General features: G+C 41.1%; 1 protein-coding gene across 2 annotated transcripts in view; it reads right to left on the bottom strand.

The window, feature by feature from the left end:
* Nucleotides 1-9,761: 9,761 nt before the first annotated feature.
* LOC139392011 (PHD finger protein 14-like) overlaps nucleotides 9,762-16,966 on the bottom strand; it is a 139,921-nt gene continuing 132,716 nt past the window's right edge. For both annotated transcript variants that reach the window (XM_071139649.1, XM_071139647.1), the window contains exon 20: nucleotides 9,762-11,256. In XM_071139649.1, coding sequence (XP_070995750.1) covers nucleotides 11,164-11,256 — 93 coding nt within the window. In that variant the 3' untranslated portion in view covers nucleotides 9,762-11,163. The remainder of the gene's footprint in view (nucleotides 11,257-16,966) is intronic.

Below are 16,966 nucleotides of genomic sequence, written 5' to 3'. Positions count from 1 at the left end.
TTCCCTCGATCCTGACTAGCCTCCCAGTCCCTGCCGCTGAAAATCATCCCCACAGCATACGGCTGCCACCACCATGCTTCACTGTAGGGATGGTGCCAAGTTTCCTCCAGATATTACACTTGGCATTCTGGAAAAGAGTTCAATCTTGGTTTCATCAGACCAGAGAATCTAGTTTCTCATGGTCTGAGAGTCTTTAGGTGCCTTTTGACAAACTCCAAGCTGGCTGTCATGTGCCTTTTACTGAGGAGTAGTTTCTGTCTGGCCACTCTACATAAAGGCCTGATTGGTGGAGTGCTGCAGATATGGTTGTCCTTCTGGAAGGTTCTCCCATCTCCACAGAGGAACACTCTAGAGCTCTGTCAAAGTAACCATCGGGTTCATGGTCACTTTCCTGACCAAGGCCCTTCTCCCCCGATTGCTCAGTTTGGCTTGGCGGTCAGCTCTAGGAAGAGTCTTGGTGGTTCCAAACTTCTTCCATTTAAGAATGATGGAGGCCACTGTGTTTTTGGGGACCTTCAATGCTGCAGACATTGTTTGGTACCCTTCCCCTTTCTCGGAGCTCTACAGACAATTCTTTCTACCTCATGGTGTGTTTTTTCAACTGTGGGACCTTACATACAGTCGTGGCCAAAAGTTTTGAGAATGACACAAATATTAATTTCCACAAAGTTTGCTGCTTTAGTGTCTTTAGATATTTTTGTCAGATGTACTATGGAATACTGAAGTATAATTACAAGCATTTCATAAGTGTCAAGGGCTTTTATTGACAATTACATGAAGTTGATGCAAGAGTCAATATTTGCAGTGTTGATCCTTCTTTTTCAAGACCTCTGCAATCTGCCCTGGCATGCTGTCAATTAACTTCTGGGCCTCATCCTGACTGATGGCAGCCCATTCTTGCATAATCAATGCTTGAAGTTTGTCAGAATTTGTGGGTTTTTGTTTGTCCACCCGCCTCTTGAGGATTGACCACAAGTTCTCAATGGGATTAAGGTCTGGGGAGTTTCCTGGCCATGGACCCAAAATATCGATGTTTTGTTCCCCGAGCCACTTAGTTATCACTTTTGCCTTATGGCAAGGTGCTCCATCATGCTGGAAAAGGCATTGTTCGTCACCAAACTGTTCCTGGATGTTTGGGAGAAGTTGCTCTCGGAGGATGTGTTGGTACCATTCTTTATTCATGGCTGTGTTCTTAGGCAAAATTGTGAGTGAGCCCACTCCCTTGGCTGAGAAGCAACCCCACACATGAATGGTCACAGGATGCTTTACTGTTGGCATGACACAGGACTGATGGTAGCGCTCACTTCGTCTTCTCCGTACAAGCTTTTTTTCCAGATGCCCCAAACAATCGGAAAGGGGATTCATCAGAGAAAATGACTACCCCAGTCCTCAGCAGCCCAATCCCTGTACCTTTTGCAGAATATTGGTCTGTTCCTGATGTTTTTCCTGGAGAGAAGGGGCTTCTTTGCTGCCCTTCTTGACACCAGGCCATCCTCCAAAAGTCTTTGCCTCACTGTGCGTGCAGATGCACTCACACCTGCCTGCTGCCATTCCTGAGCAAGCTCTGTACTGGTGGTGCCCCGATCCCACAGCTGAATCAACTTTAGGAGATGGTCCTGGCGCTTGCTGGACTTTCTTGGGTGCCCTGAAGCCTTCTTCACAACAATTTAACCGCTCTCCTTGAAGTTCTTGATGATCCAATAAATGGTTGATTTGGCTGCAATCTTACTGGCAGCAATACCCTTGCCTGTGAAGCCCTTTTTGTGCAAAGCAATGATGACGGCATGTGTTTCCTTGCAGGCAGCCATGGTTGACAGAGGAAAAACAATGATTCCAAGCACCACCCTCCTTTTGAAGCTTACAGTCTGTTATTCGAACTCAATCAGCATGACAGAGTGATCTCCAGCCTTGTCCTCGTCAACACTCACACCTGTGTTAACGAGAGAATCACTGACATGATGTCAGCTGGTCCTTTTGTGGCAGGGCTGAAATGCAGTGGAAATGTTTTTGGGGGATTCAGTTCATTTGCATGGCAAATAGGGACTTTGCAATTAATTGCAATTCATCTGATCACTCTTCATAACATTCTGGAGTATATGCAAATTGCCATCATACAAACTGAGGCAGCAGACTTTGTGAAAATTAATAATTGTGTCATTCTCAAAACTTTTGGCCACGACTGTAGACAGGTGTGTGCCTTTTTAAATCATGTTCAATCAATTGAATTTACCACAGTTGGACTCCAATCAAGTTGTAGAAACATCTCAAGCATGATCAATGGAACAGTGTTTAAACCCTTTACAGTGTTTAAACCCTTAACAATGAAGATCTGTGAAGTTATTTGGATTTTGACGAATTATCTTTGAAAGACACGGTCCTGAAAAAGGGACAAAACACAAAAGAACAGATGAGCATGCTTTGTAATGTTTCTAAAACAATAAATGTATTACTAGTAAGAAGTAATGTGGTGTATTGTTTAATTTCATTACATTTTTTGTCATTTAACCAAAATATCCCAGATGAGACAAAAATGTTCACCTGCCTCATTAAGGGCGGGAGGTTACCGTGGTAATGCAACTGTCATGTTTGTGCCTGTGAGATTGAGTCTGACTAGCATCCACATTGTTTCTCTTCCATAGTAGTTGAAACTCAAACATTGAAAAACAACTTACCTTGTGAACAAAACAATGTAAATAGCCAAGGAACACAAGGACAAAGTCTCACTTCAGTTTTAAGTAAATTAATGCCTGTGTGCAGCGCTTCTAAAAATGAATCTGTCACTCAGCTCTTCACATGCGCACGTACAGCCCCCAGCCAGGCAGTGATGCAGAAATACTTTGCACATTTTACAGTGTGCAATATGTTCAGGTCAGGGAGATAGAACAATATTCTCTAGAATACCATAGTAGCTAGCCATAGCCTACAGACAATGCAAATGACACAGAAACTCCCGTCACACGAAACCTCAGCTCTGGGCTGGCGGGCCCTCAGACAGGCTGGGTGACAGTAAAATGTGCATACTAATAGGCCGATTTGCCCACCATTGGAATTATATTTTAATATTATACAATTTCATAACTTAAATAATTACGTGCCATGCCGAGCAAGCCATATCAGTGTTTGAAACCTGGAAATGTTACATCCTGCCTTGCTTTTAATAGCCTACAGCCAAAATCCAACAATAGAAAAAAAGCGAAGATTTCCTGATATGCCATTGAAACCCGCATTTCTTATTCTACTGTCCAAAGGCAGTAATGCACAATCCTATTGTTGCATCTTCAGATATCCCATCTTTCTAAGTTTCTACCATTAGGCTGTATATCCATCTCATCTGTTTTGTTGGTGTAATTTGAGCAATTTTTATTTATTTAGGCTGGTAAAAAAATCTGAGTGGCTGGTAGATTTTTTAATCTCCCTGACACAGTGGCTGTTGAAAATTTTAGGCCGTGGTTGTTACCAAGTGGTGGTGCTCAAAAAGGTCAAGGTGACCATTTTTCAGTGACTGAAGATGGAGGGCGAAGCACAGAAAGTGAAAGCTGGGGAACACACACGTTCTTTATTGTATATTGTTGTGTTATGTTTTTTATTAATGGGACAGCTGGTGGTGGAATGTAATGTCTCTAACTTCAATTTACTCAGTGACCAGTTCATAATGACATTGTTCTCTCTTAGATATATTCTATACGTGGTTAGCATGTTCAATTAATACATTATAATAATGTAATGGCTGCCTATTAAGATGCTACAAGTTTTTTTTCTTAACAAATTAAGCTTATGTCTCAGAAATACACCATTTACTTTAAAAAAGCACTGCAAATGACCTAGACCCATGTTGGCATATCAAAACATTTACAAATATATATATTTAAATTTTGGGATGGTTCAAGTTCAGTTTGGGACAGTTGAAATTACACTCCGGGACAATAAGGGGACCGTGAGGAAAAAAGTTAGTAGTGAGCCCTGCAGGGATGATATCTGTATTTTCAAATTACATATCTTAAACTGAATAGCTGACAAGCAACACATTTTGGGACTATGTCAACAGTGGACTAATGAAACAAATGGTTGGAGTTTTCTTTTAAGCAGCCCTGTAAATCTATAACATGGTCAAGTTAAGAAGACATAAAACGAACATCCATTCATAAAGTGGACATATGTAATGAAACAGCTGTTTTTGTTGAGCACATCTCCTTGAACCTGTGTATGGCCTCAACAGGATCTCATAGTTTCACTTATAAATTATATTTTTGCCGCAATAATTCCATGTGGTTAAAGGGTTAATTCTGCGTGGTTACAGGGTTAAAACAAAGGTTTATGTTTAGGTATTCATTCTGAGGGGTTAAGGTTAGGGCTATGGTTTGGGGAAGGCTAAAAACAACATAATAAAAAACAATGCACAAGAAAGATCCAGTATAATTTATTACAAAAATAAAGCGAACTGGATGGAAAATGGGGAAAAATGGACCAAATTCATTTTCAATATTCAATATAGAAATGCAACTTGCAACAATTGAAACTTGTTGTTATTATTAGCATGTTTTAACCACTCCTATATACATGGTAGATTATCAGACACACAACAAGGTGGTCTGATGTCATTATTATTGAAACAGGACCCAAGTAATATAAAGATCTAGTCCATAAAAAAATTGGAGACCTCTTACACTTCAGTGTTGTGATGCAAAAATCCTTGCTAAATGCTTGGCACATAGAATTAATAAAGTATTGTCAGATATTATTCATCCTAATCAGACAGGTTTTTTACATGGACGATACATTGGAGATAATATAAGACAAGTACTGGAAACAATAGAATACTATGAAATATTGGGGACACCAGGCCTGGTTTTCATAGCTGATTTTGAAAAGGCTTTGATAAAGTACGACTGGAGTTTATATATAAATGCCTAGAATATTTCAATTTTGGGGAATCTCTTATAAAATGGTTTAAAGTTATGTATAGTAACCCTAGGTGTAAAATAGTAAATAATGGCTACATCTCAGAAAGTTTTTAACTATCTAGAGGAGTAAAACAAGGTTGTCCACTATCAGCATACCTATTTATTATTGCCATCGTTATTGCCAATGTTAGCTGTTAAAATGTTAGCTATTGCCAATTTTAGCTGTTAAAATTAGATCAAACAATAATACTAAGGGATTAGAAATCCGTGGCTTAAAAACTAAGGTGTCATTGTACGCTGATAATTCATGTTTTCTTTTAAAACCACAATTAGAATCTCTCCACGGCCTCATAGAGGATCAAGATAATTTTGCTATCCTCTCTGGATTAAAACCAAATTATGAAGAGATATTACGTATTGGATCACAAATAAATGCACATTTGAGATTACCATGTAGTTTACCAATTAAATGGTCTGACGGAGATGTGGACATACTCGGTTTACAAATCCCAAAAGATAGAAATGATCTCACAATACATTTTTATAGAAATGTAGCAAAAATAGACAAGATCTTGCTACCATGTGGAAAAATCACCCTGATTAACTCTTTAGTTACAGTGCCTTGCGAAAGTATTCGGCCCCCTTGAACTTTGCGACCTTTTGCCACATTTCAGGCTTCAAACATAAAGATATAAAACAGCATTTTTTTGTGAAGAATCAACAACAAGTGGGACACAATCATGAAGTGGAACAACATTTATTGGATATTTCAAACTTTTTTAACAAATCAAAAACTGAAAAATTGGGCGTGCAAAATTATTCAGCCCCCTTAAGTTAATACTTTGTAGCGCCACCTTTTGCTGCGATTACAGCTGTAAGTCGCTTGGGGTATGTCTCTATCAGTTTTGCACATCGAGAGACTGAAATTTTTTCCCATTCCTCCTTGCAAAACAGCTCGAGCTCAGTGAGGTTGGATGGAGAGCATTTGTGAACAGCAGTTTTCAGTTCTTTCCACAGATTCTCGATTGGATTCAGGTCTGGACTTTGACTTGGCCATTCTAACACCTGGATATGTTTATTTTTGAACCATTCCATTGTAGATTTTGCTTTATGTTTTCAATCATTGTCTTGTTGGAAGACAAATCTCTGTCCCAGTCTCAGGTCTTTTGCAGACTCCATCAGGTTTTCATCCAGAATGGTCCTGTATTTGGCTCCATCCATCTTCCCATCAATTTTAACCATCTTCCCTGTCCCTGCTGAAGAAAAGCAGGCCCAAACCATGATGCTACCACCACCATGTTTGACAGTGGGGATGGTGTGTTCAGCTGTGTTGCTTTTACGCCAAACATACCGTTTTGCATTGTTGCCAAAAAGTTCAATTTTGGTTTCATCTGACCAGAGCACCTTCTTCCACATGTTTGGTGTGTCTCCCAGGTGGCTTGTGGCAAACTTTAAACAACACTTTTTATGGATATCTTTAAGAAATGGCTTTCTTCTTGCCACTCTTCCATAAAGGCCAGATTTGTGCAATATACGACTGATTGTTGTCCTATGGACAGAGTCTCCCACCTCAGCTGTAGATCTCTGCAGTTCATCCAGAGTGATCATGGGCCTCTTGGCTGCATCTCTGATCAGTCTTCTCCTTGTATGAGCTGAAAGTTTAGAGGGACGGCCAGGTCTTGGTAGATTTGCAGTGGTCTGATACTCCTTCCATTTCAATATTATCGCTTGCACAGTGCTCCTTGGGATGTTTAAAGCTTGGCAAATATTTTTTTTATCCAAATCCGGCTTTAAACTTCTTCACAACAGTATCTCAGACCTGCCTGGTGTGTTCCTTGTTCTTCATGATGCTCTCTGCGCTTTTGACGGACCTCTGAGACTATCACAGTGCAGGTGCATTTATACGGAGACTTGATTACACACAGGTGGATTGTATTTATCATCATTAGTCATTTAGGTCAACATTGGATCATTCAGAGATCCTCACTGAACTTCTGGAGAGAGTTTGCTGCACTGAAAGTAAAGGGGCTGAATAATTTTGCACGCCCAATTTTTCAGCTTTTGATTTGTTAAAAAAGTTTGAAATATCCAATAAATGTCGTTCCACTTCATGATTGTGTCCCACTTGTTGTTGATTCTTCACAAAAAAATACAGTTTTATATCTTTATGTTTGAAGCCTGAAATGTGGCAAAAGGTCGCAAAGTTCAAGGGGGCCGAATACTTTCGCAAGGCACTGTATATCACAGTTGACCTATTTGCTTATGCTTTTGCCTACCCCTAGAGACCTGTTTTTTAAATTATATTAACAAAAAATATTCAATTTGACTTGGAATGGCAAGCCAGACAAAATTAAAAGGGTCTATTTATATAACGAATATGAATTCGGAGGGCAGAAATGATTAAATATTAAAGCATTAGACCTCTCTAAAGGCATCAGTCAAACAAAGTTATACTTAAATCCAAACGGGTTCTCTAGTAAATTGGTAGGAATGTTTCATCCTATGTTCAAGAATGGCCCTTTTCCCTTTCGATGTACCCATTGTATGGCACAGGGTTTATGAATTGATACGCAAAACAACGCCGGATTCAAAACTTCCAATTTTTCCATTTAAATTACTATACAAAATTCTTACAAACAATAGAATGTTATATATATATGGGGGATACAATCTTCCCAGCTCTACAGATTTTGCTGTGAGGAGGCAGAGTCATTAGATCATTTATTTTGGTATTGTCCATATGTAGCTCGTTTTTGGTCACAGGTCCAAGAATGGCTGAAGAATTGCAACATTTGCCTAGAACTAACGCTGCAGACAGCAATACTGGGTGATTTGAAAAGCCATAGTCAATCGATCAATAACATAATAATTATTTGAGCAAAATGTTTTATTTTTTATTTACTTTATAATATGTAGAAGCTATGAGAATAGAAAGGTTCAGTACTTTGTGAAATATCACAGCACAGTTGAAAAATATATGACAAATAGAAATCCAAAATGGATGATGTTGGGAAATAGATGGGAGTTGAATGGAGCTGAAGGGTGGGACTAATAATAAGATAACCAATGTAAAAAATATGGGGTCTGAAAAATGTATATAGGTTCAGAAATATTGTGAAATAGCACAGTTACAAAGACAAATCAAACTGGATGGACATCAGAAATAGAGGAAGGACTAAAAGCAAACAAATATAACTATTGTAAAATAGATAGTGTCTGTAAAATGTGTATAAGATGTATAAACTGAAGGTAGAAGCCTAAGTGTTTATTAGTTTACTCCAATTGGGGGAAGGATGGTAGGGTTTGCGGGGAATAATAAAGGTATATTCTTAAAAAAGTATGTATATCTATATAGGTATATATGTGTATATGTATGCTTACGTGTATGTATATGAATATACATATTTACCCCAAAAATATATGGCGGATTGGAAATGATGCAAACAATTCCATTGATGGAAGCAACAATCTTTCCGTGATATTAAGCTGATCCACCCCATTAAAAAAAACAACGCACTGTTTCCATCAACTATCATCAAGTTTTCTCACGGCTTGATAGAAGCTCTGTGAACTGCGGTGACGCAGTGGTCTAAGCAGCGCCCTCTTACTCTGTGCATCACCCGTTTGTGCCCGTAGATGTATAGCCACACGCACACCCAAAACATTAACACGAGTGCTTTTTTCATTCTTCTCTTTTATTCTTTGTTGTTCTAGACAGCTGGCTGTTGAGCACATCTCCATCTGCTATGGAGCCTATCTGTATAGGGACCATTAAGATCTGTTTAATATGCTGCGACTGTAGATAGGGGTGGAGATTGGCGGAGCACACACACACACACACACACACACACACACACAGATTGACGGGCAACAGGGCGACGGAGCGGGCCACTCTGCCATTAACGTGCCCAGCGCTGTTATTACAGGCCTAATGACATCCCTCTCAGACCGCACGCTGGGAAAACGGCGGCGGGAGGCCCGACTCTACCCTCTGCGGGCGCCAGCCACCAGCCGCCCCCTCCCATCAAAGAGCATCAATTCTAACGTGTCTTTTCCTTTTCCTGAACGAGGGACACACACACTCGCTCTCCCTCTTTTCCTCCCCCCAAAAAGAGACACAGGCTCTCCAGATAATGTCTTTCACGGTTCAGAGGCTGTACAGGGGTTCCCTCCTGCCTCCCTTGAAATGGGAAAATTAATAGTTCCTCTTTGAAACAAATTGGCATTACGCCCCTTAATACATTAATGTCTAGATGCTGCTACCCGCCTTGACATAGGGGCGGGGGTGGGGACAGGGGTGTGGATGTTGGAGGGGGGGGGGGCGATTGTGAGGCAATGCGATATAAAGATCCATCAGACATCGTTTCATTTATCAACCCTTTTGTATATGAATGTTACAGAAAGAGGCGAGATAGATAGGGAGAGCAGTGTGTCTGTATGGAGGATTGTGAAGATATGCATGAGTGTGTGTGGAGCACAGACCCCTACTAGTGCTGGCCCATGACTGCAGTTTAAATGGGGGTTAGTGTGAATAAATCATATAGAGCAACATATTATGACCCAGGAACACAGAGAAGGAGTCACCTTGCTGTCTCTGGCCCCTCAACACTCCACTACTGAAGGCTTGGATCTATAATGAATCCCAAATGGCACCCTATTCCCTAAATACTTTTGACAAAGTAGTGCAATGATCAAGCATTCAAAGTTTAATGGTTGCCATTTAATTTCCCTTTTCATGACTTCAGTTGTCCGAACGCTTGGTGTAAGGACGGTTCTTTTTTATGTTGACAACAATTCTTAAAAAAAAAAAAAAACTAGAACGAATGTCATAGGGACAAAATGAATGTTATTACCATAATATTGTTGTGGAATTGAAGTTTATTGGCACTTTAACGTTTACAAAGTATCTAAATACATACTCTTAGCAAATGCATATTCCCCAAAAATACATGACCTTTTCCCTTGTTGCTTTAATGTCAAATCAAAACATACAAATGATACATTGGCAGCACTTAAACAGGTAAGTCAACGTGGTGACTTGTGTTGTAGTTCCTGGACAGCCTGGGTTATAAGCCAGAGTTTGTTTCCTTTGACTTGTAGTGCAGCCACAAACAAAGAGGATAGCTGACTTGAAATGGATTTGTGCCACCAACAGGCCACACCATGTGTATGAGGTTACTGACATGTCAGACAGTGTGAACATAAATGCATACACACATAAAAACTAAACTCATAAAAAAAAGAGGTCATGACAATCCATAGAGAGAAGACCAGATAGCACCAACAAAAACTTTTTAAAACTGGTGATACAAGACCGTGGTGTTCCCATGCCGTACAGAAAATAGAGTTTCAATTCAAAGGTGATGAGAGATAGTACAAGAAAAACTCGACCCCACTGAACACTTCACATACAGTGTATGTAAACAGGGCATTGAGGAGATAGTATGATCCCAGATTAGGGAGCAGGTTACTGAGGATAGTGTGAACACCATACTGTATAATGATTAGTGTATGAAAATAGATCTGAAGGAAAATGTTTGGTTGGTCAGGTTCATAAGCAGGTTCATATCCTCTAACAGTCTGACTGGTCTGGTCCATCCAGATACTTTCTCTGGGTTTTATATTTGATTTAATCTCTGCTGCAAAATACTGCCACGGACAGATGCACCTGAAAACAGAAATCTAACACTGGACTCCCCCGAATAAAAACCTTCTTAGTCAGAATACATTGAGGAGCTGTTTCATGAAGATCTTATATACAAACCATAGACACAATCTAGATTGTATATTTCTATGATAAAACCTGCACGTCAGCGACATCATCTCCAGTTACCATAGCGAGCGTGAGGCTTCAGATCTGTCCTTTTTGAAAATATATACTATGACTTGAATTCCCTCTAAAAGATTCCACGGTACATTCTTTACCAAATACATTCTCTACTCTAAAATATACTGTTCCTCTGGCTACAAAACAAATGTGGTTAGTACCTCTGTACTCTGTCCCATATCTTACTGAGGAGAAAAGTTGTGTTAGCCTGATCCCAGATCTGTTGATGCCATCTTGTTTGTGTTGTCATTAGCTGCAAACCAGCACAAACAGATCTGGGACCAGGCTAGAGATGAGCAGTAATGTCAGTGAGACATTACAGACTGTCCTGTTACCTACAGATCTTTGAAGTGGAATTGATGACAATGACTGACCGCTGACCAATAACATGAATATCACTGTGCTCAAAGATAAGGTCACACAGTTGTTTTTGTTTCAGTTGGGAATTTCTGTTGGGATGTTGTGCTCTGTCATTTCCTCTTTGAATGAATCGTCCTCTTCATCCTCCTCACGCTCCTCCTCTTCTTCCTGAAACATAAAACATATAATAGGGTCAGCACAGAATATTCAGGCACAGTATTTTCCTCACCTGGGTCCTCAAAATGGGTCTCTGGAAGGTAAAAAATATAAATGCCTTTAGACCACAGTTGGACAAATCACATCCGAACTCACAACCATAAATGAGATTTCTAGACAGGTCTGTCTCAATACCAACAGGGATAAGTAGTTAGTGTTGGTAGGCTAGTGTTGTGCTGGTGTTAAAGGCATTGTTCAGCAGCCATTTCCTCTTAGAACAAAGAGCTGTAGTCAGGGTGGGCAGGACTTGACACCCAGCTGATTCAGAAGGGAAGGCAAAGTGAAAGTGACGGTGGCGACAGCCGCAACAGTGACTAAATGACTCTGACAGATGCAATTATCTCCTTCTCTAGAGGTTAATATACACACCGAGTTTGAAAATGTAATGACTGCTTTAAGGAGCGTGTGTGTACGTGCAGCTGGACAGACCTACATGAGGTGTAGGCCTAGTGTAGATTCTTGGTGTGGATGTGAAGGTCCGCTGATTCTTCTAACAGTGTGTATGGTGTGTAGATGTGGTTCTGTTTCCCCTCACAGTATCCTTATAGTATACTCTATATCTAACGACATAGTAGAAAGGTATTGGTACATTCCTCAGTGCTCCCAAACACCAGTGTAGGCTACCCATTATGGCTGTGATGGCCATAGAATTTTGGATGACAGTTATTGATCAGCCAATTAACCACAGTCACCATAATAACTTTTTGAATAGCAAAAAAAATAAATATATATATATATACACATACAGTGGGGCAAAAAAGTATTTAGTAGCCACCAATTGTGCAAGTTCTCCCACTTAAAAAGATGAGAGAGGCCTGTAATTTTCATCATAGGTACACTTCAACTATGACAGACAAAATAAAAAAAATGAAAATCCAGAAAATCACATTGTAGGATTTTTAATTAATTAATTTGCAAATTATGGTGGAAAATAAGTATTTGGTCAATAACAAAAGTTTATCTCAATACTTTGTTATATACCCTTTGTTGGCAATGACAGAGGTCAAACGTTTTCTGTAAGTCTTCACAAGGTTTTCACACACTGTTGCTGGTATTTTGGCCCATTCCTCCATGCAGATCTCCTCTAGAGCAGTGATGTTTTGGGGCTATTGCTGGGCAACACGGACTTTCAACTCCCTCTAAATATTTTCTATGGGGTTGAGATCTGGAGACTGGCTAGGCCACTCCAGGACCTTGAAATGCTTCTTACGAAGCCACTCCTTCATTGCCCGGGCGGTGTGTTTGGGATCATTGTCATGCTGAAAGACCCAGCCACGTTTCATCTTCAATGCCCTTGCTGATGGAAGGAGGTTTTCACTCAAAATCTCACGATGCATGGCCCATTCATTCTTTCCTTTACACGGATCAGTCGCCCTGGTCCCTTTGCAGAAAAACAGCCCCAAAGCATGTTTCCACCCCCATGCTTCACAGTAGGTGTGGTGTTCTTTGGATGCAACTTAGCATTCTTTGTCCTCCAAACAGTTTTACCAAAAAGTTATATTTTGGTTTCATCTGACCATATGACATTCTCCCAATCTTCTTCTGGATCATCCAAATGCTCTCTAGCAAACTTCAGACAGGCCTGGACATGTACTGGCTTAAGCAGGGGGACACGTCTGGCACTGCAGGATTTGAGTCCCTGGCGGCGTAGTGTGTTACTGATGGTAGGCTTTGTTACTTTGGTCCCAGCTCTCTGCAGGTCCTTCACTAGGTCCCCCCTGTGGGGTTCTGGTGTCCTTTGACAGCTCTTTGGTCTTGGCCATAGTGGAGTTTGGAGTGTGACTGTTGGAGGTTGTGGACAGGTGTCTTTTATACTGATAACAAGTTCAAACAGGTGCCATTAATACAGGTAAACGAGTGGAGGACAGAGGAGCCTCTTAAAGAAGAAGTTACAGGTCTGTGAGAGCCAGAAATCTTTCTTGTTTGTAGGTGACCAAATACTTATTTTCCACCATAATTTGCAAATAAATTCATTAAAAATCCTACAATGTGATTTTCTGGATTTCTTTGTGTACCTATGATGAAAATTACAGGCCTCGCTCATCTTTTTAAGTGGGAGAACTTGCACAATTGGTGGCTGACTAAATACTTTTTTGCTCCACTGTATGTATGTATGTATGTATGTATGCATGTATGTGTATATATATATATATATATATATATATATATATATATATATATATATATATATATATATATATATATATATATATCATACATACTTACAAACATACACACACACACACACACACACACACACACACACACACACAGTGGGGAGAACAAGTATTTGATAACCTGCAAAATCGGCAGTGTTTCCTATTTACAAAGCATGTAGAGGTCTGTAATTTTTATCATAGGTACACTTCAACTGTGAGAGACGGAATCTAAAACAAAAATCCAGAAAATCACATTGTATGATTTTTAAGTAATTAATTAGCATTTTATTGCATGACATAAGTATTTGATACATCAGAAAAGCACAACTTAATATTTGGTACAGAAACCTTTGTTTGCAATTACAGAGATCATACATTTCCTGTAGTTCTTGACCAGGTTTGCACACACTGCAGCAGGGATTTTGGCCCACTCCTCCATACAGACCTTCTCCAGATCCTTCAGGTTTCGGGGCTGTCGCTGGGCAATACGGACTTTCAGCTCCCTCCAAAGACTTTCTATTGGGTTCAGGTCTGGAGACTGGCTAGGCCACTCCAGGACCTTGAGATGCTACTTACGGAGCCACTCCTTAGTTGCCCTGGCTGTGTGTTTCGGGTTGTTGTCATGCTGGAAGACCCAGCCATGACCCATCTTCAATGCTCTTACTAAGGGAAGGAGGTTGTTGGCCAAGATCTCGCGATACATGGCCTCATCCATCCTCCCCTCAATACGGTGCAGTCGTCCTGTCCCCTTTGCAGAAAAGCATCCCCAAAGAATGATGTTTCCACTTCCATGCTTCACAGTTGGGATGGTGTTCTTGGGGTTGTACTCATCCTTCTTCTTCCTCCAAACACTGCGAGTGAAGTTTAGACCAAAAAGCTCTATTTTTGTCTCATCAGACCACATGACCTTCTCCCATTCCTCCTCTGGATCATCCAGATGGTCATTGGCAAAATCCAGACGGGCCTGGACATGCGCTGACTTGATCAGGGGGACCTTGCGTGCGCTGCAGGATTTTAATCCATGACGGCGTAGTGTGTTACTAATGGTTGTCTTTGAGACTGTGGTACCAGCTCTCTTCAGGTCATTGACCAGGTCCTGCTGTGTAGTTCTGGGCTGATCCCTCACCTTCCTCATGATCATTGATGCTCCACAAGGTGAGATCTTGCATGGAGCCCCAGACCGAGGGTGATTGATCGTCATCTTGAACTTCTTCCATTTTCTAATAATTGCGCCAACAGTTGTTGCCTTCTCACCAAGCAGCTTGCCTATTGTCCTGTAGCCCATCCCAGCCTTGTGCAGGTCTACAATTTTACCCCTGATGTCCTTACACAGCTCTCTGGTCTTGGCCATTGTGGAGAGGTTGGAGTCTGTTTGATTGAGTGTGTGGACAGGTGTCTTTTATACAGGTAACTAGTTCAAACAGGTGCAGTTAATACAGGTAATGAGTGGAGAACAGGAGGGCTTCTTAATTAAAGAAAAACTAACAGTTCTGTGAGAGCCGGAATTCTTACTGGTTGGTAGGTGATCAAAATACTTATGTCATGCAATAAAATGCAAATTAATTACTTAAAAATCATACAATGTGATTTTCTGGATTTTTGTTTTAGATTCCATCTCTCACAGTTGAAGTGTACCTATGATAGAAATGACACAGACCTCTACATGCTTTGTAAGTGGGAAAACTTGCAAAATCGGCAGTGTATCAAATACTTGTTCTCCCCAATGTATATATACATACACACATCTTTAAAGATGCACATTTTCTTCTCTCCTCAGTTCCTGACTGCATGTGCTGCTGCTGCAGGGAGGGGGGCATTACCTAAGCAAATGAAGACTCGTTTGCTAAAACCCCTGGCTTGTTTCAGCAAGGAGAAACAAAGTTGGACTCAACCTCACAAATGCCCAGCCGTCCAGTCTTCCGTCAGCTGTTCATTTATGGCAGTTATTTTCAGTTATGGCAGTTATTTTATTTCCATGACGGTGTTTATCTCTGACCATCAGTTACATGGTTATAAAGTAATTGTGCCAGCCCTACTCCTATGGTAGTTATTATAACACAGGAGAAAATCTCCCCAAACTCCCAAGTGCACTTCAACAGCAGCTAATTGGGCCAATTGAGTATTTAAACATCAGATTGCAGTCCCTATTAGCCCTGGTCAAAAGTAGTGCACTGTATAGGGAATAGGGTGGAACGCAGCCTAACTACGAAGCAGAGTGGATCTCCCAGGCTTGATAACTGCAAGACATTAGCAGTGGAGTCGTAAATCAGCCAGGGCCAGAGTTTAGTTCTGGTTCATATATCACCCTGTAACTCACACACACCTTGTCTGTGTCTCCTCTATGGACGCACTTTTGATATGCAGCCTCCCACCGGTAAAAAATGCCTTACTCTTTCCTGAACTCAGGATACTTCTCCACCTCCCTCCTTCGGCCGGGCCCCACCCGCGGGCCGATATAAATCTATCGTTGCCGGGGACAACATGTCGTGAACCTCGGCCGACGTACGTATCGGGCCGTGCCATCCACCAAATCTCTCGGACAAGCCTGCCAATTTTCCAATTACCTGTGGCACCATTCACTATCTCATCCCCAGGCAATGGGGAGACAGGAGGCGAGGAGAGGCCAGGCTGGCCAATAGCTAGCGCATGCTAACAGTCTCATAAACAGCCAGGGTTGGGGCTAAGAGGAGCTCCTTAAGTACTGTAAATAGACTGACTGGCTGATTTTAATGTACCTATGCTGACCTGGTCATGTTCTGTTAGCAGCTCCAGCAAACACTTAAAGACTTAATTTGTCCAGTATAGAAAGTATAGGGATAAAGAGAGAGGCCAGGTGTATGACGGCACTACACAATATACACTGAAGGAGATAAAGAGAGAGGCCAGGTGTATGACGGCACTACACAATATACACTGAAGGAGATAAAGAGAGAGGCCAGGTGAATGACGGCACTACACAATATACTCTGAAGGAGCTAACGCTACACAAGTAAAACGTGTTCAGAGAGAGACGGGAGCATTTTCAGTATTTTTACTAGTGTGAAATACTGTACATAACATGTTTAAATAATCACATTAATAAAAACATGGAAACATGCTGATATGATCATTACTGCACTGCTGTGGAGGACATGAACAATGCCAAGTAACTAACAACTACTACAAGCTGTGGTGTACCCTTTCCATTATGACCACAACCATAGGAGTTAGCAAGACAGCACAAATAGATCTGGCACCAGAACCCCTGAGCCTGTTCCCTCACAGAAACAGAAGAACGAGATAGTGGGACCGGCCTTGCGTCAGGGCCCCCTGACAGACAGTGAAGTGGAGTGGAGTGGAGAGGAGTGGAGTGGAGAGGAGAGGAGTGGAGTGGAGTGGAGAGGAGTAGAGTGGAGAGAGCCACAAGAAAGAGGTATTCCCTCAAAGGGCCTGGAGAAAGGGAGAGAGTGGTGGAGGAAGAGGGGATAAGAGGGAGAGAGAGAGCAACTGACAGGCTCTGGCAT

This window comes from Oncorhynchus clarkii, chromosome 32, assembly GCF_045791955.1.
Source record: "Oncorhynchus clarkii lewisi isolate Uvic-CL-2024 chromosome 32, UVic_Ocla_1.0, whole genome shotgun sequence".
NCBI classification, from domain to species: domain Eukaryota; kingdom Metazoa; phylum Chordata; class Actinopteri; order Salmoniformes; family Salmonidae; genus Oncorhynchus; species Oncorhynchus clarkii.
This window is presented reverse-complemented; position numbering and strand designations above follow the sequence as displayed.